This window comes from Colossoma macropomum, unplaced genomic scaffold, assembly GCF_904425465.1.
Source record: "Colossoma macropomum unplaced genomic scaffold, Colossoma_macropomum, whole genome shotgun sequence".
Classification (NCBI taxonomy): Eukaryota; Metazoa; Chordata; class Actinopteri; order Characiformes; family Serrasalmidae; genus Colossoma; species Colossoma macropomum.
In genome coordinates, this window is record NW_023494787.1 from 42,985,343 (window position 1) to 43,010,340 (window position 24,998).

Here is a 24,998-nt window from a genome sequence, read left to right on the forward strand (position 1 = left end):
AACTTTACAGGAGAAGGAAAAAATGTACTTCACTTTTAATGTAAATCAATGGAACCAGACTTTTTTTCCAAGTCATTTTGGGTCATTTCTTTTGGTCCATTCATCATGAAATTTACATACAATGTAAAGGACAACAGGCATTTTCAAAATATGTCAATTATGTGAAAAATGACAAAAATGGAGATACAAGGTTTTCCTCCGACAGCAGTGATATATTTAATGGAAAATTAATTCATCAGAAGCCTCAACAACTAAATATAATATAGAATCTTTCGGTATTTAGTGTATCCACCCTTTACATTTATCGCAGCTCCCATTCTTTTCAAGGTAAGGAAATCTGCTGTTTTTCCACACCTCCAAAGTTCAGTCTTAGAAATTGGTTTGCTTTTTATAATCCAAGTAATCTCAATCACAAATTTAGACTCATCAGTTTCTTGACAGCTAAACATTGTTTTGATCTCTTGGAATGAGAAACACCTTTTCAGATCTGAATCAAAATAGGAGCTTGATTGTCTCTCAAGTCCAGATTGGGACAGTTTTGGTGGTCTACTATGTCTTGCTCGGTTGTTAGGAGTCCCATTGTCTCTGTAACTTTTATCTGTTTTTATCTTAAGTCTCGGAAATTGCTGTTTTTTGTTCGACTCCTTATTTTCTCCTTCCTTAAACAAGTTAATTCATTTATATCTAATCTCAGTTTGGAAATCTAGAGAGGTTATAATTTTCTGGACTGTTATCTTGAGATCATGACTTAATTGTCTCAATGTCAAGATGTCTTGAGATCACAGCTTCTCTTGAAATAAAAAAAACGTTCTGATCTCATGGAAGCTTTTGGTATCTTGAGATCATAAGAAAAGTTGTGATATAAAGATAACAAATTTTGTTATCTCGACATCAAAGACAATTAGGTCGTCATCTCAAGATTACAGTGCAGAAAATTATAGCTACTACATGGCCTCTCTGAACGGGTGAATGGGTGGTCTCTATGCTTGGAGACGTTCCGCTGCAGTTCTGTTGGGTCTATTGGTATTATTTTTGTTGCTAATTTCGTCTTTATTTTACTGAAGTATCAGTAATTTCGTTTTACCCTCAGTTGCTTAGCGGATCTACCGTTTGCTAGGAGATGCATCACAAGCACCTCCCCTTTAAACGCCGACGTTACATCCCCTTTAATGCGAACTCTGCAGTGTTGTCACTGTGCTGTATTTTAGTCGGTCGACTTATTTTATCCGAACCGTTTTCCTTCAGGATCCAGGACGGGAACAAGTTTGGTGTCGAGCAAGTTAGCATGGCTATATTAAAAGCGACAGTGTATCGCGTCTGTCCGTCCTCGGCAGTGTTCATTAGAGTAATTTGGTTCGTTTGGACGCTGTTGTCCGTTCTGAACATTGGGGCGGTTTTGGGCTACTTTCACGAAGAGCGCTGGAGTCCCGAGTCTCCTCTCTTAGCTCCGAGGGTCGTTATAGCCTTAATCTGCCGAAACTCGCAGCATTCGCTGCCCTATTTCCTCGGAACCATAGAGCGTTTGAATTATCCAAAGGACAGGATTGCTCTTTGGTAAGTGTTTATCCACGACATTGGCCAGTTCTGACTGAACGAGTCTCGTCTTGTGTCTTTTGGCTGATGCTCTGACCTCATACGATGCTGAAGTTGGGTTCCTATTCGCCAGCTTCTTCTTCGAATTTCCCCGTTCCATCTTAAATGGTATAACTGCTGCACCATTTAAGGTGGAACGGGGGAATTCGAACGAGAAGCGGGCGAATAGGACGCTGACTTCAGCCTCGTTGACCTCTTCATATGTGTTGGCGCCTTGAATTGAATACAAGTGGCAGTAAACAGTGCAGAGAGCAGTTTGAGGCCACATAGCTGGGGATTGGTCTGACTCTGCTTTAACCATAACCCCACAGCAGCAGCAGTAGTTGTAATTTGAGGTGCTCTCCATCAGATTTATTGGAGCTGAGGCTGTAGCTCCACTCCGGAAAGCTTTTAGCTGTTTCCCCGTGGCAAAACCAAACTGTGTCAAGAGAACTATGCATTTCTATCAGTCTGAGTGGTGGCAGTGCAGGCACAGGCTTGCTTCTGTCTCAGTTTGTTCAGGGGAGACACAGGGAGGAGAGTTAATACTGCAAAAAAAAAAGCTTTTCATTTCATACCTCAGGTGTCTGTCATCTATCAGGTCTCCAAACTTCAACTGTTAAAGGCCAGTCCTGTCTCTGTTCCTCCCTGTTAGTGGTTAGAGGTGTCCATACTTTTCTGTTAAAAGGCCTATATATTGTGTATTTCTAGCATTTTATTTTAGGTCTACACTATTTTAAAAAGCTGGTTCTTCAAGTGTTCTTAAGTAGAACTTATTTAGAATCACGAGTCTCATGCTTAAATGGTTCTTGAGATTGATGGAGAATGTGTTGTATATGGTTCTTTATAGAACCTTTTTTTAAAAATGGTTCTATATGGAACTCATTATTCTAATTAGAACCGTTTGCTTTGCTAAAGAACCCTTGAAGAACCATCTTTTTAAAATAATGTACTGACAGTTGCTTTATGCACTAAAGCTAGTCATTTTTTACATGATCATTTTACTGTGCATTTAAGACTAATATATGTAAATGCGCTCTGTTCCGATTGGCTGCCTTGTTTTGTGCCTCAGTAAAACCCATAAACTCAAAGTTAAGCATCAGTAGGCAGGTATATGTTAAAGGGTCCATATCTTTTTTTCTCTCTGAGGCCCACCTTTACATTGTGCAAAGTAGGAGTCTAAAGTTAAAGTGCTGAGTGCAGCAGCAGTTAAAGGGTGTATAGTGGCAAAGAAGGGATCAGTGAGGTAAAATGAGTTGTTTCATTAAAATCAGCGCATTTACATATGTCCATCTATTCAGCCTACAGAAGTTTGCCCAAGTACATTCACGCTCAAGCTATTAGGAGTATTTCAGCCCATACTACTTTCTGCATGAGGCACAATACAGGGCAGCCAATCAGAACAGGCAGTCATTTATATACATCTTAAAGGCGCAGTTGCAAAAACAGCCTGTTTAATTCCAAAAGATAAAGCGAGGGGCTGAAAATGTTACAGTGAATTATGTCTGGTTTTGGCATATAAACGTCATGAAAGGACCTCAGGGGGATGAAAAATACAAGAAAAATATAGCAGATGGGCCTTTAATGGCTAACCATATCTTCGATCCAGCATTTTTAAATTACTGTGTTGTGCATTATGATTACAAATCATTTCCAGATTTTGAAAGTCAGAGAATAGACAATTTTATCATTTTATATCAGTATCTCACTGAAATCAACCCCCCCAAATATCACGTCCCAGGCAGGATTTGCTTTAATGACGTCGCTGCCCACAGTTGGAATGCAGCATGGAAGTTTTTCCAGCTCTCAGCTTGGATCTCAAACCTTTGGCAAAAACTTGAATCTGTTATTAGGTTAATTTCCAAAAGCTTCTGTAATTTGGACTTTGATATTGTCTTAGTTTCATGTTTATCGTGAAACTAAGACAATATCAACTTTGTTCCTTATCAGGCTCTTCTTGACAGCGCAGTTGGCCTAAACACATACAATATATGGTCAAAAGTATGTTTAGAACCCCATATTGTAATAAATATGTTATAATGCCAAGAAATGTAATAAAATGTTTTGCTTATCTTGGTCAAAAATGTAATGAAACCCAATGATGTACTAATGTATCCAAAGTAATACAGTATCATAACTGATAATGTAATACCTTATTACATTATCACTTAAAACAATTTGGTCTTCAAATACAGTGAATTTATTACATTTAGGTTAATAATATATAATAAATTATTACATTATTAGGATTTTGTTATATTTACAGGCTGATTAGTTTTTTCAAATAGATGATGTAATACTTCTGTCTGTCATACTTTAGTCTTTATTCTATGTTTGGGCCATATTTAGAGTTGACGTTAGCATAGATAGTAGGGAGACAATACCAACACGGCACGTATACATATTCAAACCTCAGACTTACAGTCTTACAGTCAGACTTACAATCGATACACTCAAGCGCCAAAAAGGTGTATGTTATCTGCAATTCGGTCTTTCAATTTTTGCTTTTCTCTTCCCATCCTGTGAGTAGCTGTATCAAGCCCAGTGCCACTGTCTGACAGTATTTGTTCCAAAAAAATTCATGTTTTTGTGTGATGTCTAAACCAACCTATAGAACTGTATCTGTTCATGGTGCGGAATATTTCTAAGATCACAACAGTACTGCAATTATGCAAATTATAACCAAATATAAAGCCCACAACCTGACCTGTCCACCCATATTCAGCACCTGCTCATTGAAAATGTTTTCAGGCATTTCTGTTCATGTTTTATTGATTTTAGGTTAAAAAGTGAGATTTTGAGATAATAAGGTGGCATTAGACTCTACACCCCAGTATTATATGACATGCACTAATGTTAACATTTAGCCAGCAACTTTTATCAGCAGGTGAGAAGTGAATTCAGCTCTTAATCTGTCAGTCAAAATGGAGAACAGCAAGATCAGCAGCTTTCTACACTAAAAAAGTTCATATTCATAAAAATAGCCTTACATTATCAGTTAAAACACTGTATTACATTGGTGGATAAATTATTACATTATTGTGTTTTATTACAGTTTTGACCAAATTAAGTGAAAAATGTTACATTTCCAGGGTTATTACATGATTGGAAAATGATTACAGTATTGGGTTCTACAGTATGTAGATGCCTGACCATCACACCTTTATGAACTTGTTGGGTGTCCTATTCCAAAACCATGGTTATTAATAAGGAGTTATCCCATCCTTTGAGGCTATAACAGCCTCCACTCTTTTCTGGGGCGTCTTTCCAGAAGATTTTGGAGTGTGTCTGTGGGAATCTCTGTTCCGTCAAAAGAGCAATTGTGAAGTCAGGCACTGATGTTAGATGAGAAGGCCTGGCTCACATTTGATGTTCTAATTCATCCCAGAGGTGTTCAGTGGGGTTGAGGTCAGGGCTCTGTGCGGCCACTGGAGCTCCTCCACACCATACTCATCAAGCCATGTCTTTACAGACCTTGCTTTGTTTTAATTTTAATTGCAGCCATTTAATTTCTTAGAATTACTGCCTTTAACTGTAACTCAACAGTTTCACAAGTTCAACTAGTTGTTCAGATAGTATTGTACCATAATAATAACTGTCAGTTGTCTGTGAAATAAAGGAAATCATTTGTTTTTGTGAATTTACAATCTAATTCTGTAAATTAACAACACCAGTGTAAAAATGTAGCATATGTATAGTTTATATACATTCATTTAACCTTTTTTTTCAACAAAAAACAGGTGTTAACCATTCAATTTTACAGTACTTTGACAGTAAACATATTTTTTTTCACAGTGTAGGTAATTTGAGGGAATACAGAAATGACACCAGCTTTCCTTCACTAAGTATACAGTATTAGCTGTGCTGTAAATGCCATCAAGGCAAAATGAGAGGTAATGCAGACATCCTAAAGCAAGAAACAACTCTCACTTGTATGCATATCTCGAACACAAATTTCTGGTGATCTCATTGTTTTGAGATTTTTGTCACAAATGCATACAGAATGAAAGAGAAAGAAGCAGATGTTTCCTAGATAGCCTCTGAACAACAATACGCCTATTAGTTTTTCTAACACACAACATGCAACATAATGTTATTTTGTCACTTGAGAGGTAGCATAAGCTGTTCAGCAATTGAAGTAACAAACTGACATCAACAATGAGTTTAAAAAAGTTTAAAAAAATTCACAATGCTACTAAATGAAGAGCCATTTGGTCTCTTATTGGTGAGCTTAGCTAAAATATATGACTCACAGAAAAGAGCCAGACTGCCCATCACTTGGGAAGTAAGGGTGTTTGTTTGGTTGTGAACAGTCCACCAGCAGCTGTATGTACAAGAGTGCAAGAATCTCATCTCAGCATGGGAGCGTGGGTGTGCTGATCTGGGATCAGCGATTCTGCTTTAAAGGGCCCATATCATGGAAAAGCTCACTTCCTTACTTTATTTTAAGTAAGAGTTTGATGTGGTGTGTTAAAATTGTTAAAGTTTCAAAATTTGCCACAGTTCATAAAGTCCTTATATGGGAAAACAGCGTGTTCTGAATGAATTGTTTTGTCATGTTGTCACAAAACAACCGCTCGTGTACAAATATGCACATATCGAGCTTACATCTGCTTAACCCCACCCATTCATGTCAAGTCAAAGTTTATTTGTATAGCACTTTTTACAACAGGCGTTGTCACAAAGCAGCTTTACAGAAAAATCCGGCTCAGAGCCCCCCTGAGCAAGCCAATGGTGAGAGAAAAACTCCATAAGAGTAAGAGGAAGAAACCTTGAGAAGGAACCAAGACTCAAAAGGGGAATCCATCCTCCTCTGGTCCACACTAGATAGCAAAATAACACAAGAACAATTTATCTTAAAGCTTTAAGGAGCATTTCAGCCCAGACTGCTTTTTGAATGATGCATAATGCAGTACAGCCTGTCAGAACAGAGTAAATTTGCATATATCGGCCTTAAAGACCCAGTAACAAAAACACTCAGTTTAATTCTGAAGGATAAAGAGAGTTTGGAAAATGGTAATGTAAAATTAAATCATGACTGTTTTCAGCACAAAGCCATAAAAACTCACAAATGAAAATACAAGAAAAATCATCGTTATCCAGGAAAAGCAGAACAAATCCAGAAGCAGCAGTTGTACATGGAGGTGCTTTGTGAATATGGACCCTGGTAGCCTACAACCAAGTGTGGATATTTACCCACCGATGCTGTCATTGTTCTGCCAAGTAAATGAACAGCAGTTTGGTGGAGGTATCAGTTACTGTGCTACAAAGGTGTATAAAAAGCTATTCACCCCAGAAAAGGAGCCCAGCTGAAATGCCATGTGTGAGGAGATATACTGAACGCAGACGCAGACCTTCTGTATTATAGTTGTTTAAACATGTCACACAGCCTTTACGTTGCTTATGTTCCATCTAAACTGCCAAGATAAACACCACACGACAGGAGAAGAGTTGCTGGATAGCTGCTTTGCATACAGCATGAAGTCTGGTACATGAGCAGAGTGATTTTGAGTTCAATCTTAAGTCGGGCATTGGGCATGGATGCAGGAGTGTAAGGTTCTCATGGTCTTGTGAGTTGTTTGAACCCTGCCTGGAGAGCCAGTTCATACTGCCAGCTTTCACGGCCCAGCTGTGCTGCTGGTGCCTCTGTGGCCAGCAGTGAGTCTACATTCCGCTGTAGAAAAGCAAAACAGTCTAGATTCAGCTGGAGTGATCAGTGAGGTCATACTTCAGCGATGTACCGTCTCCATGCACAGGCAGAGTTAATGGCTGCTAATGCTGTGTTAAACAAATGCTCCAGCTGTTCAGAGCCATCTGGTTAAGCTAATCACTAGAGTGAAATAATGCACCGTGATCAATTTGAAGGTGGTGATTCGTGGATTTGGATGACTCTTTAGGCAAGATTCCCAATGCTAAATATAAATAAATAAACCAAATTTTCTGTATATTTTGAAATGTAAAAATCCCCCAAAATTAAGAGGGTCCTGAAGCTCTGAGCAGCCATTTTTTAATGGGGGCGACCTAGCTAGCAGCTGGGGTCCCCCCACCCCTCACACAGAAAATTTAGTATGATGTTTTACTCTCTGTATTCCACTACTATGTAAATATTTCCTTCAGTCATTTGTGTATTCAGTACATTTAAAGAAAGGTATTTTAAAGTTTTTAAATAAACCAAATTGAAATGTGGTGAAATGTAATATTTCATGATGCTTTGAATCATTTCCTAAAGAACTGAATGAACCAAATTAAGCCAAATTGTTAAGAGGTCAGAGATCTACACCCGTACTACTCACTGTTGCCTTTCTTTTATTCTTTAGTGGCTGGTTGCTTTTCAGTTTCACTTCTCATGTGTTGCATTTTAAAGTAATGTCATTGTTACTTGTCACAAAGAGTTCATTTTAGAGCAGAGCTTTGTGTATCCGTGTTGTGTAACTGAGCTGCTGTTCTCACAGATCAAAGCAAAGAAGATGTTATCTCACACCTGGTTTGGCCTTTATGTATGATCTTTTATACCTGTACAATGAAAAATGAGAACGCCGAAATTTGAGCCCTAAATGAAATGAATCTGCAAGGTACACTGAATAAAGTGTTAGTTAATCATACTTTCCTGAATGAAAACTCACATGAACTGAGCCAAGCCAAGTCATACCTTGTTTAATTTTGTGTTTAACAGGGTTGCAACAGACCATAATGCTGACAACACAACGTACCTACTCCGAGACTGGCTTATCAACGTGCAGAAACTGTACCACTATGTGGAGTGGAGGCCACTAGAGAAGCCTAGGTTTGTAAAATCATGTTATTTTTCTGCAGAAAGGTATAATCTGGCTACCAGACACACTGTAGAACATGTGTGAAGCATGTTGGATCCTCTTAAAGCATGACAGTTTTGTCTATTGTATGCTTCTCTGTTATTACAACTTAAACTGCAGGCTTGCTCTTCAGTAATTCACTTTATTATACAGAAACTACTATAAATTATAATACATGCAGTACTGTTCATTTATTTTACCACCAAAACTGTCACTATCAGAAAAACAACACTTGAGAGAGAGGAGAAAATCAAGCTCCACTCTTGCTTCAGGTCTAAAAAAAAGATGTTTCTGTCCATCCTTCCACTGTGAGAAGACTCATTTCAACACTATGAGTCTGAAAGGATGTGTAGCTGTCAAGAAGCTCTCACTGAGAAAAGGCAATTGACACAAAAGAAGAAAATTTGCAAGTCAAACAAAGAAACTGCTGGTGTTCTCAGAACAATTGACTGACCACCCCAGAGTCCAGACCTCAACATCACTTAATGTGTTTGGGATTACTTGGATTGTGAGAAGCAGAAAATACAACCAACTTCTAAGACTGAACTTTGGAGGTGTGGAAAAACATCCCTGCAGATTTCTTTGAGAACCTGGAAGTCTGGAAGAATAGACTGTTCACCCCAGAGTTCACTGAAAAATGAATAACTTGTGCTTAATGGCCGTTTTTACTTGAAATTAAATAAATGAGGGGTGGTCCCTGACTTTCGCACAGTACTGTACATTAGGGATGCATTGAGACCGATACTGGTATCTATACTGGCCCAAAACCAATACAAAAAACTGATACCACATGATGTAAGCCTACTGTACACTTCTGCAGTAATCAGCAAATGACTCAAGCTGGCAGTGATCGAGGGTCTGCTCGCACAGCGAAGTGTTGCTGACGCTGTGGCAGTTGGACACTAGTTTAATTTAATTTAAGCGTTCTGCCGTGATATCTATTCAAGGTAACACATAGGCTAGTTAAACAGAGGCAAAAAAACTTGATATCAACAAAATTTGTAAAATCGCACAGTGTATGTCTGGCTTTAGAGAACATACAACTACAGCTCCACCAGACGACTGTCCAGAAAGACTTCAGCAAGATTTTATTCAAAATGTGAGCTCCTCAGATTAGCCTTGTATGTGATTCCTGCTGTCACTGTGCTACAGAGACTGTTGTTGTAAGAGACAGATGAGGAGCGGGGATCAAAACTATAAAACATACATTACTCACAGCCCACTCTTCTTCTCCACTGCAGTGCTACTGGATTCAAGGTAGCTAATGTAGCATAGCCATAATACATGTAATTTAAAATCAGCTAGATTGTATTCTATGTAGGTCATTATATGTAGGTTATTTATTATGGCATCAGTGTTGGCAAATACTAAAAACATGTACTCCTTGTCCGTTTGGAAAAATGGTATCAATGCATCCCTACTGTATGTTTTATACGTTATGCAGTTATAACCATAAGGAAAGTCTAGGCCCACATAGGGAACTTTAGCCAGACATTTAAGGAATAGAAGCGTAGCACCTGGCCCAAAAATGCCTGAGGGCAACACTGAATGACAAAATAAATTCTGCAGAAATTTGCACATTTTGTAATTCATATCTCCCCTCCCTCAGAGAATATCCGGATGAAGGAGGACCCAAAAACTGGCCGAATGTCCGATATGCTCATGTGATGAAACTACGCCAAGCTGCCCTGGAATCAGCTCGAGAGATGTGGGCCGACTACTTACTGGTGTGAATTTGCTATCTCTGTCTGAGCTAACAAAGAAGACAATGAAAACAAAGTTTTTACCAGGCTGAACAGAGAAAGTCACAGTGCATGTTTTCCCATCTTTTTTGTTCTTTTCACAAAACCACAAGGCGCCAAAATTGTAATTAAAATTGCTTTATTGTTGCTATTTTTGTGCACCATGCTTGATGCATTTTGTCCAAGGAATATGGGGTGTGACTCTTGGACAGGATCAGCCTGTGATTTAGAGAGAGAGAGACAGCATAAAGAATCTGTCCAACTGAGACATCTTTGTACTCAAAAAGCTGGCGTCTTGTGATAAAAGCAGCCCCTAAAGGCTGTAAAAACTTTTGTCAGAGTACAGGAGAAAGCCATTAAGAAAAGTAAATAATGTCATCCGGATTGGTTTGATATGAAATGTTCTATTCTAGAGAAACCTGCCATGCCAGAATTGTTCACAGTGATGGTGATAGGAACCAGATGTCTAAAGCAATAAATGATTCTAAAAGCTACATCACAGAAAGCTATAACAGAAAAGTTTACAGACATGTTACCTGATGTCTAAGGCATTGTTTCGCGACAGTTTTGAGAATGTTTTGGCATAAAAGAAATCTTTAAAACACATGCAGAGTGGAGAGGTACATGCATGCCGTCCTAAGGCATGTAGTCCTTTTTTTTCAAATAGTAACATTACCTAAAAACTCATGAGACACATGTAGGCCTTTTTGGATAGTAAATGAAATGGATTCATTTACGTTGTGGACATTGTGAATTCTGGTTTGTGTCACCACCATTGAGTCAGGAAGTTTCTCTAAAGTGTACCATTTCACATCAAGCCATCAAGTCTCTTTTTTAATATCTCAACAATTGAATTAAACAAAATTTTTGAACAATCATTGGAATTCCCCTTTAATATTTAAAGGAACAGTTATCTGAAAATGTAATTCACCCAGGTTTTTTCTTCACCACAAATGTAGTCAGTTGGCCAAAAGATTTTTGGTGTCTGACGTTTGCTTTTTTAGTTTTGCCCTGAAGCTACAAGGCCAACCTAATAGAAGAGATAGAGTTCCATTACTTGTTAGATACATTAGCCTTGTAGCTCCAGTGCATAACTAACGAAGCAAACTTTGAATACAAAACATGTCCTGACCAACAGACTACATTTTGGAGTAAAAATTGTATAAATTAAATTTTTCATTTTTCTTTTAAGCACTATGGAAGTAATGGAACATGTATTTTCAGGTTCAGTACAGTTTTCTGTTTCAATTTTAAACACAAAGTGTAAATTTTGAAGCAACTTAAGAAAGAAAGCCCAGTCTTTTCAGCATGGGTGAATGCACCGCATAGGCCCCCCGCTCTCCGCCCACTTTACTTGCATAGGATGCATCCATATTCATCCAATTGACAATGGTTTCCATGAAAGATGGCAGATGAAACAAACACCCCGACAGCTATATCAGCTGTACAGTTTTTGCCACAAACATTCTTATTTTGCTATGCTGTTTTAAAATCATCGCATCCTTATTAAGCACGTAGTAATATGTTAGCTAGGATGTTCATCTTGGCCAAATGTAAATGAGGCTAGTTTGTTGCTGTTATTGCACATTAAAATGTTTCTTTGTCTTAAAGCTCTGATTAAGCTAACCTTATCTACAACTTTGCTCATCAGTCTACACACGTAAAATTTCCTAAAATTCATTTTTTACTGCTTTCTAGCTTCCTGCCAATGTTTTTGAAACATGGCAAGTCATACAGAACTATCATCATAATAGAGTAATTTTATAGGCCTACATTTATCTGCAGCCAAATCAGTTTCATATCATTGAAACATTGATTATAAACATTAGTATAATAGTGAACATGGTTTTCAAATCATTTGTTACTTTTTTATTTACCTCAGTAAAAAGTTTTTTTTTCATGTGTTTTCTTTTTATTTCAGATAGTAGACTGTGACAACCTTCTGACCAATCGAGATGTGCTGTGGAAAATGATAAAAGAGAATAAAACTATCATTGCGCCGATGCTGGAATCTCGTGCTGCCTATTCCAACTTCTGGTGTGGAATGACTTCCCAGGTTTGTGTACATGTTTATGTTAATTTAAACATTCCTTGTTAAGCTGCATTTTTGGTAAGTCTTGAGTTATTATTGCCATTTTTTGATACTTTGCTTACATTGCATAATTAATTAAATTAATTATGTAATTATGTAGTCGTATCATTATGTAAAGAGTTATGTTTACTTTCATTTTTCAGTTTAGAGTGTGAACTTCTGACATTTTTCTGCATGGTAAAAATATAAAAGATTTTTTTTTTTCCACAATCAAGACTGTATGCACAACATGAACTTTTCATCAAAATATAAAATGTCTCTGTTAATTAGCGTGAATGTGGTATAATGTGGTATGGGTTAAAAGTTTAGAGCTCTCTCTTTTCATTATTCATATAATTCATATAAAATTACACCATTCTTTTGTTATTGCTGGCAATAATTTTGACTTCTGTGGGTTAAAGACATGATAAAGATATTCAGCATGTGAAAACGTACGACATCATGCACAGTTAAAAAAACTAAATTGTGGATTCAGATATATAGTATTAAATGTGTTGTTTGTATTATTGAACGCATGCATAATGTTAAGAGCAGAGATGAACTTGCCTCTGTGTTCCTAAAGGGTTACTACAAACGGACTCCTGCCTACATACCCATGCGGAAGCAGGTGCGGAAGGGCTGCTTTGCTGTTCCCATGGTTCACTCCACCTTCCTGATAGATCTGCGCAAAGAAGCCTCCAGACTCCTCGCCTTCCACCCACCACACCCGGACTACAGCTGGGCCTTCGACGACATCATAGTCTTCGCCTTCTCAGCCCGAATGGCAGGTGAGTGCCTGGTAAAACACACGCACATACACACACATGCTCCAAAAAATGGTGATTATCATCTGTGGCACACAAAAGGGTAGACAAGTTTTAAAACAATAGTTCAGAGAATTCCTCTTTTACCCTCTTTTGCTTCTTTATTTTTAACCGGAGCTATAATGTAGCTAACAAGTATTGGAAGTTTACACTTACTTTAATGATTTCTGACACAATATTAGGTAGTTCTCTTCGTCATATGCAAAAGTTTGCACACCCCTGGTAAAATGACATGTTTTGTTGATTTTTTAAGTGAAAAAAGTTAACAGGGAACAAACTTAAACATGCCATTTTTCTGCTAATTTTAGTGCACAACTTCTATTTATTTATGAGTTTAACAAATTAGAAAAATAAAACAAAACTGAAAACGTGCCATAACTTTTGCATAAGCCAATATGTTACATTCAGCAAATAAACAGTGATTGTGCATTAAATTGTGCAGAAATGGGTTCTAGAGGATGTGTTAACTTATTTTCCCTTAGAAAATCAACAAAACATGTCATTTGACCAAGGAAGACTGTGTAAAAGTAGACGAAAGTACAGATAAAAACCTGTCTTGTTCATGAAATCTTAGCAGATGATTAATCGAAATATAAATCAGGGTGATTTACTTGAATTAAAGTACAAACCTAAAGTGGCCACATTGGCTGATTCTCTGTGTTTCTTCTTAGCTGTTGATAACTCCCAACTGATGATGGAAAATAGACAAACAATACTCAATGCTTATGTTGTAGCACTAAGTCAGAAGTTACATCTTCTGTTACTTTTATATTATTGTTGTCTTAATAAATGTTATTTCTGCTTTCTTCAGTCCTTTTTTATGTATATGAATTTGCCTCAACCCAACTGATAAAGGCTCACACAATAAACTGTTTGCAGATGTCTTGCTATAAACATAAAATAAAGGCTAACGAATGTGGAAAATAATAGCTGTCAGCTTAAATAATAATGAAAGAAATCAGCTCAGATCAGGTGGTTATGAAGTAATTGTACAGCTTCTGTACAAAGCTAAAGATGAAAACTTGGAACGCTTATTATGTCTTTGCAGACTGACTACAGTGTGGGGTAAGGGAAAAACTGTGAAAATAGATTTACACCATTTTTCTCTATAAAGGGCTGCTAGAGGGTAGATGTTTCTGTAATGTGAGCATTAGTTCAGAACTGGGATAATCTGTTTTGTCTTTTCTGCTTTTTCAGAGGTGCAGATGTTTGTTTGTAACAAGGAAACTTATGGGTATTTCCCCGTTCCTCTGCGCTCCCACAACACTCTTCAGGACGAGGCAGACAGCTTCATTCACTCTGTGCTTGAGGTCAATGGTGAGTTTCCTGGTTGAAAGCAAAGCAAAACTACAATAAAGTGCAAAACTCAGTGACCACCCTTTAATTATTTGATTTAAATAGTCAAAACTGCCAATACGTACAAATAATTCACTTTTCAGGGTCAAGAAAAAGCAGAAAACATACTTCCATTCTTTAATAGAGACTTGCTTTCAGTTTCTCAAAGAAATCTGCAGGGATATTTTTCCACACCTCCAAAGTTCAGTCTTAGAAGTTGGTTACATTTTCTGCTTCTCACAATCCAAGTAATTTCAAACACATTCAGTGATGTTGAGGTATTGACTCTGGGGTGGTCAGACCACTGTTCTGAGAACACCAGCAGCTTCTTTGTTTAATATGCGTTTTTTCTTCTTTTTGTCTGTCTCCTTTTCTCAGTAAGAGCTTCTTGACAGCTATGCATCCTTTCAGACTCATAGTGCTGAGTTGTCTTCTCACAGTGGAAGGATGGAGAGAAACACCTGTGGACCTTTTCAGATCTAAAGCGAGTGGAGCTTCATTTTCTCCTCTCTCTCAAAGATGAAAGCTTTAAGTGCTCTTTATCTGATGGAGACAGTTGTGGTCGTCTACCAAAAGTGAATTTACATAATGGTCATTTTGACTGGAAAATAAATAAATGAAGGGTAGTCTCTGACTTTTGCACAATAATGTTTTTCTTTATATGGTGGCTGCCTCAGGCTGACCCTTCTGTGTTCCTACGCAGTGCGAAATCCACCAGTGGAGCCCTCCAGATACCTTCCTGCCCCTGTAAAAAAACCTGACAAGATGGGTTTTGATGAGGTATGCTTTGGTCTTTGTTGTGGTGGTGACTTCTTTGGGTACAATTTTGCCTTACAACGCCCTGCATGAACCTCTCCATGATCTCTGGATTAAAAAATATATTTCAGGAAAAAAACTTCTCCAAACTGCCATAAAACAAAGTCTCAGGCATCAGGCAGTGTATTCCTAACCATTTAAAACGGTAACTTTATGTAAGGGAGCTTTTAATGGCATTTAAATGCTTCAGACGTCTGGTTCCCATCAGCCCCACTGTGAACAATTCTGATTTGATAAATGTCTTGAAAATGGAGCGTCTCACATCAGACACCTCTGAATGACATGAACGCTTTAACGATGTAATTATGCATAAATTTTGAAAAATCAGTGGAATTTAAGCTGGTGTCTGTGCTTGTGGTATGTGTGTTTTAAATGGTTGCAGGTGTTCATGATAAACCTGCAGCGCCGAACTGACCGTAGAGAGCGTATGCTTCGGGCGCTCTATGAGCAAGAAATCGACTGTAAGGTTGTGGCTGCTGTTGACGGCAAGTAAGTTAGTTTTCCTTAACTTCACGTAGCAGCTGCTGCTAACATTTATGTAGCTTTTATATTGCTAGGACTGGTGGAAAACAGCAACAGTTGTTGAGAGGAAACTGGGGAAAAACACAGAAATGCATTAAATAAACAGTCAATACTTTTATTCTTCTGTTTTCCTTAGAGCCATGAATGTGAGTGAGATCCATGATTTGGGGATCCACATGCTGCCAGGCTACAGTGACCCCTACCATGGCAGACCTCTAACAAAAGGGGAACTTGGCTGCTTCCTCTCCCACTACAACATCTGGAAAGAGGTTAAGAGCAATGGCTTGTTAATGTGGCTTGTATTATTTAGCAGTTGCATAAGGAAAAAAAGTAGTAGTTTAGTGCAAAATCAAAGTTTTACAAATTTACAGTTATTTTTTCCCAAGGGTCAATCAGCTGAGACATTTTGGTGTTTGATATTTGGTTCTTTAATTTTGTGTCTATGGATGCTTAGCATCATGCAAACTGTATGCCTAAGTCATCACACACTTGCCTCAAATGGAGTTGATACGTAATCAAATTGTTGCATTATCTCAAAAAAACTTTTTGACACTGTATTGTGTACTATTGTCTAGAAAACAGTATCTGTTAGCTGCATTAGCCTTATAACTTGTGCAGAACGTCCGACAGCCAAGATGTCTCGACTCTTTAAATACATTTGAGATGAGGGGTAAATTTTTTTGTTTTACCAAACAATCCCAATCCTCCCCATTTGCAGATCGTGGAAAGAGGGCTGAAGGCTTCACTGGTGATAGAAGATGACCTGCGGTTTGAGGTTTTCTTCAAGCGACGCCTGAAGAATCTGTTGAGTGAGGTGCAGAGCGAAGGTCTGGACTGGGATCTTATGTGAGTTGGCTGGTTCCCCAGAAGCACTGAGCACTCAGGCATGTTTATTTATGGATCAAAAATGTCACTTTTTCTCCCCTCTTTCTCAGCTACATAGGCAGAAAGAGGATGCAGGTGGACCGGCCAGAGAAAGCGGTGCCAAACATACACAACCTTGTGGAGGCGGACTATTCGTACTGGACACTGGGTTATATGATCTCGTTACAGGGTGCCAAAAAGCTCATGGAGGCAGAACCACTCAGCAAGATGCTGCCTGTGGATGAGTTTCTTCCTATTATGTTCAACAAACATCCTGTGTGAGTTTCTCAGCTGGAGGAAAACCTCCATACATCCTTAAAGGTGCACTGTGTAATTTTACTACATGCACACCAATGGTTTGATATTTTTCTGATTAAGGCAGCTAATCTAAGTAAGCTCTGGTCATGTAAACAGCATGAGAGGAAGAGACCTCCCTCATGTTAAACTTTTTGTCAAATAGACCTCATTAGATATTTATATGGAAGGAGAACAAGGCAACATTAGTATATAATATGGCCCTTCCTCTGGGAATGCTCAGTTGTTGTGCCAAGACTGTGCATCCCTGCATTAGGTCTTCTGTGAGAAAAAAAGTTTGTCTGTACCTTTCTATTTGCATAATTATTGTATCCTAAACGGCGGCACGGTGGCGCAGTGGGTAGCGCTGTCGCCTCACAGCAAGAAGGGCCTGGGTTCGATTCCCGGCCGGGTGACCAGGGTCGTTTCTGTGTGGAGTTTGCATGTTCTCCCCGTGTCTGCGTGGGTTTCCTCCGGGTACTCTGGTTTCCTCCCACAGTCCAAAAACATGCAGTCAGGCCAATTGGACATGCTAAATTGCCCCTAGGGGTGAGTGTGTGTGTGGATGTATATGTCTGTTTGTCTGCCCTGCGATGGGCTGGCGACCTGTCCAGGGTGTATCCTGCCTTCCGCCCGATGACAGCTGGGATAGGCTCCAGCACCCCACCGCGACCCGGAAGGATAAGCGGTTTAGATGATGGATGGATGGATGGATGTATCCTAAACTTTGATCTAAAGCTTGGTGTAACTAAAGTTTAACTAAAGTCTATACCAGGGGTCGGCAACCCAAATGTTAAGAAGAGTTATTTTATCCTTTCGACAAAAATCAGACCACCTTAGGAGCCACACCATTTTACGTCCATTTTACCATCTTGGCCGTAAAGTTGTCTCAGTATGTGCTAATGTCCTAGTATAGGCTAAAAATATTATAATAATGAAAACACAGACTTTGCTCTGCTTTAAGTTTTAGCTCAGCTATAACTGCTTTTCTCGCATCTCCAGCAGGAAACTTTCCCTCAAAAATAGAATAGTTTTCTTGTAAAATGTCTCTGAACGTTCAACTTTTTACGAGGCTGAAGTCAACTTGTCTTTCGCCAGCATCTTGTTCAAATTTAAATGGCGCCTGATGCACCAGAATGTAACTGCTGCACCTTTTAAGGTGGAATGGGAAAATTTGAACGAGAAACTGGCAATTGAGAAGCTGACTTCAGCCTTGTGACTTATTAGTGTTTGACAGTTTCTCATTACAGATTAAACAGGAAACCATCTGGAGCGATTAGAAATGCAAAGGAGTCTATATGTCTCCATATCATCAATGTCTGTCTTAAATCTTTCTTTTTTGCCTTTTTCTGAGCCACTAGCTAGACGAGATTGTCTGCATTGCTATGGTGACCAGCACTCTGCGTGCCAGTCTTCAGGGTTAAAGGCTGGTGAATGAGCAGTTATAGGCTACTTTAACTCTAGCATTTCAGACCATTTATTGTTAAAACTGTGTTAGAACGATCAGCAGAGCTTTATTTTACTGCAAAGGAGGAATATTTTAGTTTTACCTAAAAATCAAATTGTGCTTTGGAGCTGCAACGGCATTAAAAGAGCCGCATGTGGCTCCGGAGCCACATGTTGCCGACCCCTGGCCTATACAAAACAGCTGTATGAACGTTAAATCAGTAGTTACATTGTTACAAGTTTAGGCTCTTTTGGTCAAATTTCATTGTTTTTTTATATAAGTAGATGAAAAGTCAAATTTACAAACTTTTCCCCATACTCCAATTTATTATTTATTATTATGATTATTATTAGTATGATTTAGTTATGAAGTTTGCATGATGTTAGTTGGTGGGTTCTAAGTTTCCATGACTTAACTACATTAGCCTTGTGGATAAGGAGCAAATTTAAAAAAGCAGTCTTCAGATATCACGCATATCTTGGCTGATAACATTTAGAATAAGAAGAAATTTGTGCCAATTGGATTTTTTACTGACAAGATATTACTACTGTCAGTTTGTTTTTGGTTAGTGAAAGGTTAAATCTTGGTATTCACCTGATTTATACATGATAACAATATTATGACCCATTACATCTGTTTATCTTTTTGCCTTTTTCAGCTCAGACTACATGGAGCAGTTTGAGAACAGAGACCTGAAAGCCTTCTCAGCTGAACCCCTGCTGGTCTACCCCACCCACTACACAGGTGAGCCAGGCTACGTCAGTGACACGGAGACATCCACAGTGTGGGACAACGAGAGCGTGCGCACAGACTGGGACAGGAAACGCTCACGCAAAACCCATGAACAGGCCAAGATCAGCACAGAGGCACAGAACTCGGACGTGTTGCAGTCTCCTCTGGACAGCACAGCGCGGGATGAGCTATGACCCACACTGTTTGGACCCACCAGATCCGGAGCCATGCATGATTTACTTTTGGGATCGAGCAATCACTTATATTTTTTTAAAAAGGTCTTGGGACATACAACACTATTTGCCTTTTGACTGACCAAAGAATGATTTTAACAAGTTTTCTTTATTTTCTTCAGAATGTTTTGTTGTTTCTTTTTCGAGGCTCTGTATAGGGGTGTAAAATACTTCACAGTGAACGGATTTGATTCATTTTGATTATGATTCGAAACAAGTGTATTATGAAAGCTCAAATTTCACTATGATTTAATTTGATTATTTTGGTGCGTTTCAGATTTATTTTTAAAAAACACATTGGATATCCACAACATTTTGGCCAAAAATAAGTGCATACAATAGTGAGACCATTATTTATTTAATTTCCAGGCAAAACTGCCATACATATATATATATATATATATATATATATATATATATATATCCCCACCTCCAAAGTTCAGTCTTAAAAGGTTTTACAATCCAAGTGATCTGGTCCGTCCATTGTTCTGAAAACACCAGCAGCTTCTTTGTTTGATTTGCAAATTGTCCTCTTTTTTGTCTACTTTCTTTCTTGGTAAGAGCTTCTTGACAGCTACACACCCTTTTATACTCTAATTCTGAGTTGTCTTCGCACAATGGAAGGATGGACAGAAATACTTATATTTTATAATTTTTTTTTAGATCTGAAGTAAAAGTGGAGACTTTCTCCTCTTTCTCAAAGATAAAACCTTTAAAAGCTGTTCATCTGATGGGAGCGGTTTTGGTGGTCTACCAGGTCTTGTACGGTTGTTAGGAGTCCCATTTACTCTGTCTTTTAATTGTTCTTTGACCTCCAGTTTTGGAAACTCTTGTTTTTTTTTCCACTTATTAAAGGGTTCTTTACATGTGCTGTAGATGGTTCTGTATAGAACCTTTTTGAAAAGGGTTCTATATAGCACCCAGAAGGGTTCTTCTGTTGTTTTGATGTCAAGTTTGTGACAATAGAGGAACCCTTTTTGGTGCTTTTCAAAAAGTTTCTGTATACAGTCATCTACAGCACATTCTTCATCAATCTAAAGATCCCTTTCACAGAGCAAAGAACCCTTTAATCATGCAAGGGGTTCTTTGAGTGTTCATGGTTCTATATAAAACCTTTTTTTTTTTTACTGAAGAACCCTCAAAGAACCTTCATTTTAAGGGTGTATCTGATATGCTTTTAATATCTCCTAAAAAAAATGAAAAACTTTGAGTTACTTAAGAGCCGTTGTCCAGTACTGTATCTTGTTAAATGCTGTTATAAATGAATTATGATGTATTTGAATATTCCAAAATCAATGCAGGTAAATCGCTACCTTCAGATGTGTTTTACACCCCTAGCTCTTTTGTAATCCATAACCTCTGTGCCTTGTTTCTTTAGACTGTCGTTTGTCCCTGTGAATAGCAGTGTCAATATAAGCACTCCATTTCCTGTGACTAAAGCTTTTGCTGTGCTCCCCATCCTAAAGTCCCTGAGAAAAGGGTGAGAGATTTGTTTACATAAACTACATGTCCAAAATTAGTACACACTTGCTTGTTCCAAGTTTCTTCTGAAATCAAGGGTATTAATAGGAAGTTTGTTCCCCATTAGTGAGGTCACACACTGAAGTCAGATGATCAGTTCTGGACCACAAATGCAACTGTGACTCATCCTAATGGTATTGTATGGTGCTTCGTCACTCTAGACGACAAAATCCCACTGCTCCACAACCCAGTGGTTTATATGGGGGCCTTCATACCCTTCTATCCGACAATTGGCATTGGGCATGGTGACTCCAGAGCGTCCCATTCTATTGTCATGGCTATGCATGTGCAGTTGAACACAGTGGTGCACTTTAAAGCTTAATTCATTAATTAGAAGAGATGTCTGGTTACTTTTGGACATATAGTGTAGCATTGTTGTGCTTTCTGTACTTTCCACTATTAGTGATGTTATAAAATGAAAAAGCACCCAGCTTTTAGTGCATGATGATAAAGCCCTTCTTTTATTTCTGTTGTGTTGTCCTTCTATACATTAAGCAGAAGATGAAAGCATGTTTGAGGGCGGGGGTCCCAGCCAGTCTATCTTCAGCCTGTCACATTCTTTCATTAACCCCCATCCACTGCCAGCGCTTCATTTACAGTTAGTGGTTGTGCAGCAGTATCATCAGAGAAGCCACACAGATTCCATATGGCCACAAAGTCTTTGAGTGGATGGTTACACATGCAGTTCTGTCGTACTGTAGTAGTTCTGTCTGGGACCCCTAAGGTTGGCCTTTTTGTACGTAGCTGATATTTAAGCCCATATATGTGCTCACTGACAAATGAAATGCATTGAATTAACTTGACTGAAATGTGTCCACTTATAAAATATATGTTAACCTTTCAGTATGGGGGGAGGATAATATGCCCTTGTACTGTGTTTATTAAGCCTTAACAAGCCAGTAGTTGGTAATTAACTGGTTGTTTATTACTACATTTATTGAGCAGTAGCTTGGGTGAATAAAGCATTTTCTAGAGCACTCGTAATGCCCTCAGCTAATCTTATTGAGGCAGAGTCAAGACCAAGGAAAAAGAGATTTAAAGTTTCTCTGTATTTCGATATACATGCATTATACACAATAGATATCATAATAATTATTAAATAAATAATATCAGCTTATCTTAGTTCAACTGTTAATTCTGACTTTTAGAACCAAATGATAGTTAATTACCAACTACCAGCTTCATAAGGCTTAATCAGAGCAGTACATATGATAAGGAAATCTTTACCCTCATTAATGCTTAATGCTTGTGGTAATAAGCAGCCAGTTAATTATCAACTACTAATTTGTGAAGGCTTAATAAGCCTGTTATAATGTCCCTCTGTACTCAAGTGTTACTCAAATATCTTAAATCAACAAAATTTTGTCTTTTGGTTTACTTAGTTTTGGTAATTACTGTGTTGATTTAATGTATTTTATCCATGTAGAAATGATGTACATTGGATGCATCACATTTTTTTCAGTATAGCACTGTCTCTCCAAAAAGCACAAAACAAATCAGTCAAGTTGTCACCACCTTATGTACCAAATGTGCCTTGAAAATGTAAAGTGAAATACACTTCTAATCGACATAGGATGTTTTGTGTGTCCTTTAAAGTACCACAGGTATCTCAGTGTGCACAGATGTATGAGAACTGTAAATTGCAGGGTTTTTTAGATCCAGCGTGTGCTTCTTTGTGGTAGACGTCTTCTATGGCATTTTGTTGAGTGATAGTTTACTGTATCCTCACATCTCCTGTTGTAATGACACAGTGTGAAGGCAAAAACTTGCTGGGCCTTTATTTCTGCTCCCACGCTAGCCTGATGGTTCTCATATAGCCTCTCTTTATGGCTACATTTGGCTTACAGTAGAGCTAAATGAGCCCTGCTTGCACACATGTTGAGTTATCATTTCTGTACTGTACTGTAGTGGCATGTGTGGTAACATGCAGCTGCTAAACCACACAACAACATAAGAGTATCTGTCCTCCAGCAACAGTATACACAATAAGGCTGAAAGATTGTTTTTATATCAAAATTGCAATTTGAAAGCGTATATCAAATCGCAAGAGCTATCTATTATCAAGAATGATGCGCTGCAAGTTTTAAGTAGGGAAATTTTATCTAATAGCATGGACCTTGTGAACTGCGCTTAAATGAATTTGACTAAGCAGAAGCGACCAAACATCCATGTGCTGTGACATCACAACCATGAATAACTGGCTGGCAGGCGCACTGCGTTAAGAGTTCAAGTCTCAGCCAGAAAGAAGTATACGTTGGTCTTCCTTTCCAAAAAAGGCCCAAACCTCAGTTTATAGAAAACAATTGCAATTTAAATCGTAATTGCAATATTGGTCAGAAAAATCGCAGATTGGTATTTTGCCAGAATCATTCAGTCTTAATACACAATGCATTTCCAAAGGCTCAGTGGTTTTTAGAGTACAGTATACTTTTACCATGGCAACTGATTGACCGTTAGATGTACAACATAGTAACACATTAGATGAGGGAAGATAAATTTTGATGGAAAGAGGTCTAGTTTGAAGTGAAATTGACTGTTTACAAAATAATGATTTATGTGCCTCTCAGCTGTCTCTAAATGCTACTTCCTTTGTCAAGCAACGGGAAAAACTCAGTTTACAAATGAGAACGGTGGTGGCACAAATTAGACTAAGAGATGTGAAAAGGTGTTACTGAGGATAAATGTTTTCAAACACATGCTGTCCTGATCATCTGGAGGGTTGTGCTGTATTTATGTTATTCCAGAAGCTGACGAAGTTTTGGATTAACCCCTTAAATGGCCAGGGCCCAAAATATTATTACACACTTCTGTAACCTAATAATAGCTCAGCCAGTTTACACTGAAGTGCCTGTAGTTACTGAATAATAAGAGTCATACTATCAATAATTGTTGTTTAGGAATTCTTTAGACTTCAGCTAGACAAATTGTCTATAAATGGACACGATTCAGTACTGCGTCTACTGTCCCTAGTAGTGGGTGCCCAGAGCAGCACACACTAACAGACCACCACCACGTCAGTGTCACTGCAGAGCTGAGAATAATCTACTACCTAAATAATTCCTGCTCTGTGGGGGTCCTGTGGGGGTCCTGTCCATTAAAGAACAGGGTGAAAGGGGGCTAACAAAGTATGCAGAGAAACAGATAAACTACAGTGTGTAATTGTAGAAAGTGAATCTACACTATATGGCCAAATATATGTGGACACCTATACATTGCACCCATATGAGCTTGCTGGACTTCCTTTTCCAGAACCATGGGCATTAATTTGGAGTTGCCCCCACTTTGCGGCAATAACAGCCTCCACTGTTCTGGAGCGGCTTTCCACAACATTTTGGAGTGTGTCTGTGGGAATTTGTGCCTATTCCGTCAAAAGAGCATTTGTAGGTCAGGCACTGATGTTGGACCAGAAGGCCTGGCTTACCGTCAACATTTCAGTTCATTCCAAAGGTGTTCAGCAGGGTTGAGGTCAGGGCTCTGTGCAGGTCACTGGAGTTTCTCCACACCAACCTCATCAAACCATGTCTTTATAAAGCTTGCTTTGTGCACAGGGGCTCAGTCATGCTGGAACAAGAAAGGGTCTTGCCCAAACTGTTGCCACAAAGTTTTAAGCATATAATTGTCTAAAATGTCTGCATACTGTAGCATTAACATCACCTTTCACTGGAACTAAGGGGCCCAAACCCTGAAAAACAACTTCAGACTGTTATCCCTCCTCCACCAAACTTTACTGTCGGCACTGTAGGTAGTGTTTTCCTGGCATCCGCCAAAATTCGTCCATCAGACTGTCAGATAGTAAAGTGTGAGTCATCACTCCAAAGATTTCCACTGCTCCAGAGTCCAGTGGCGGTGCGCTTCACACTACTCTGGCCAATGCTTGGCATTGTGCATTTTGATCTTAGGCTTGTGTGTAGCTGTGTGTAGCTGTGTGTAGCCATGGAAACCATTTTATGAAGCTCTCGACACACGGTTCTTTTGCTGAAGTTACTTCCAAAGGTAGTTTGGAACTCTGTAGTGAGTGATTCAATAGAGGATAGGCATCATGCACTTCAGCACTCAGTGGCACCACTTTGTGAGTTTGTGTGTGGTCTGCAGCTCTGTGGCTGAGCTGTTGCTTATAGACACTTTCATTTCACAACGATAGCACTTACAGTTGATTCAGACAGATCTAGCAGGACAGAAATTTCACAAACTGAATTGTAGCAGAGGTGGCATC

The 24,998-nt window shown here is 38.6% G+C and overlaps 1 protein-coding gene across 1 annotated transcript; it reads left to right on the top strand.

The window, feature by feature from the left end:
• Positions 1–1,269: 1,269 nt before the first annotated feature.
• On the top strand, positions 1,270–19,606 carry colgalt1a (collagen beta(1-O)galactosyltransferase 1a). The gene is made up of 12 exons (XM_036567465.1): positions 1,270–1,554; positions 8,246–8,356; positions 9,994–10,111; positions 12,048–12,182; positions 12,781–12,985; positions 14,219–14,338; positions 15,060–15,136; positions 15,555–15,661; positions 15,831–15,963; positions 16,413–16,540; positions 16,630–16,836; positions 18,958–19,606. The coding sequence occupies exons 1-12, from the start codon at positions 1,286–1,288 to the stop codon at positions 19,223–19,225; spliced, it is 1,878 nt and encodes a 625-aa protein (XP_036423358.1). The 5' UTR covers positions 1,270–1,285; the 3' UTR covers positions 19,226–19,606.
• The last annotated feature ends 5,392 nt before the right edge of the window (positions 19,607–24,998 follow it).

What these genes read in the sequence shown, in the direction of transcription:
- colgalt1a (XM_036567465.1), top strand. Translation starts at nt 1,286, where the DNA reads ATGGCTATATTAAAAGCGACAGTGTATCGCGTCTGTCCGTCCTCGGCA. An exon ending in TGTGGGCCGACTACTTACTG is followed by an intron (nt 10,112 to 12,047) that starts GTGTGAATTTGC and finishes TTTTTATTTCAG; the next exon opens with ATAGTAGACTGTGACAACCT. An exon ending in ATGTTCAACAAACATCCTGT is followed by an intron (nt 16,837 to 18,957) that starts GTGAGTTTCTCA and finishes TGCCTTTTTCAG; the next exon opens with CTCAGACTACATGGAGCAGT.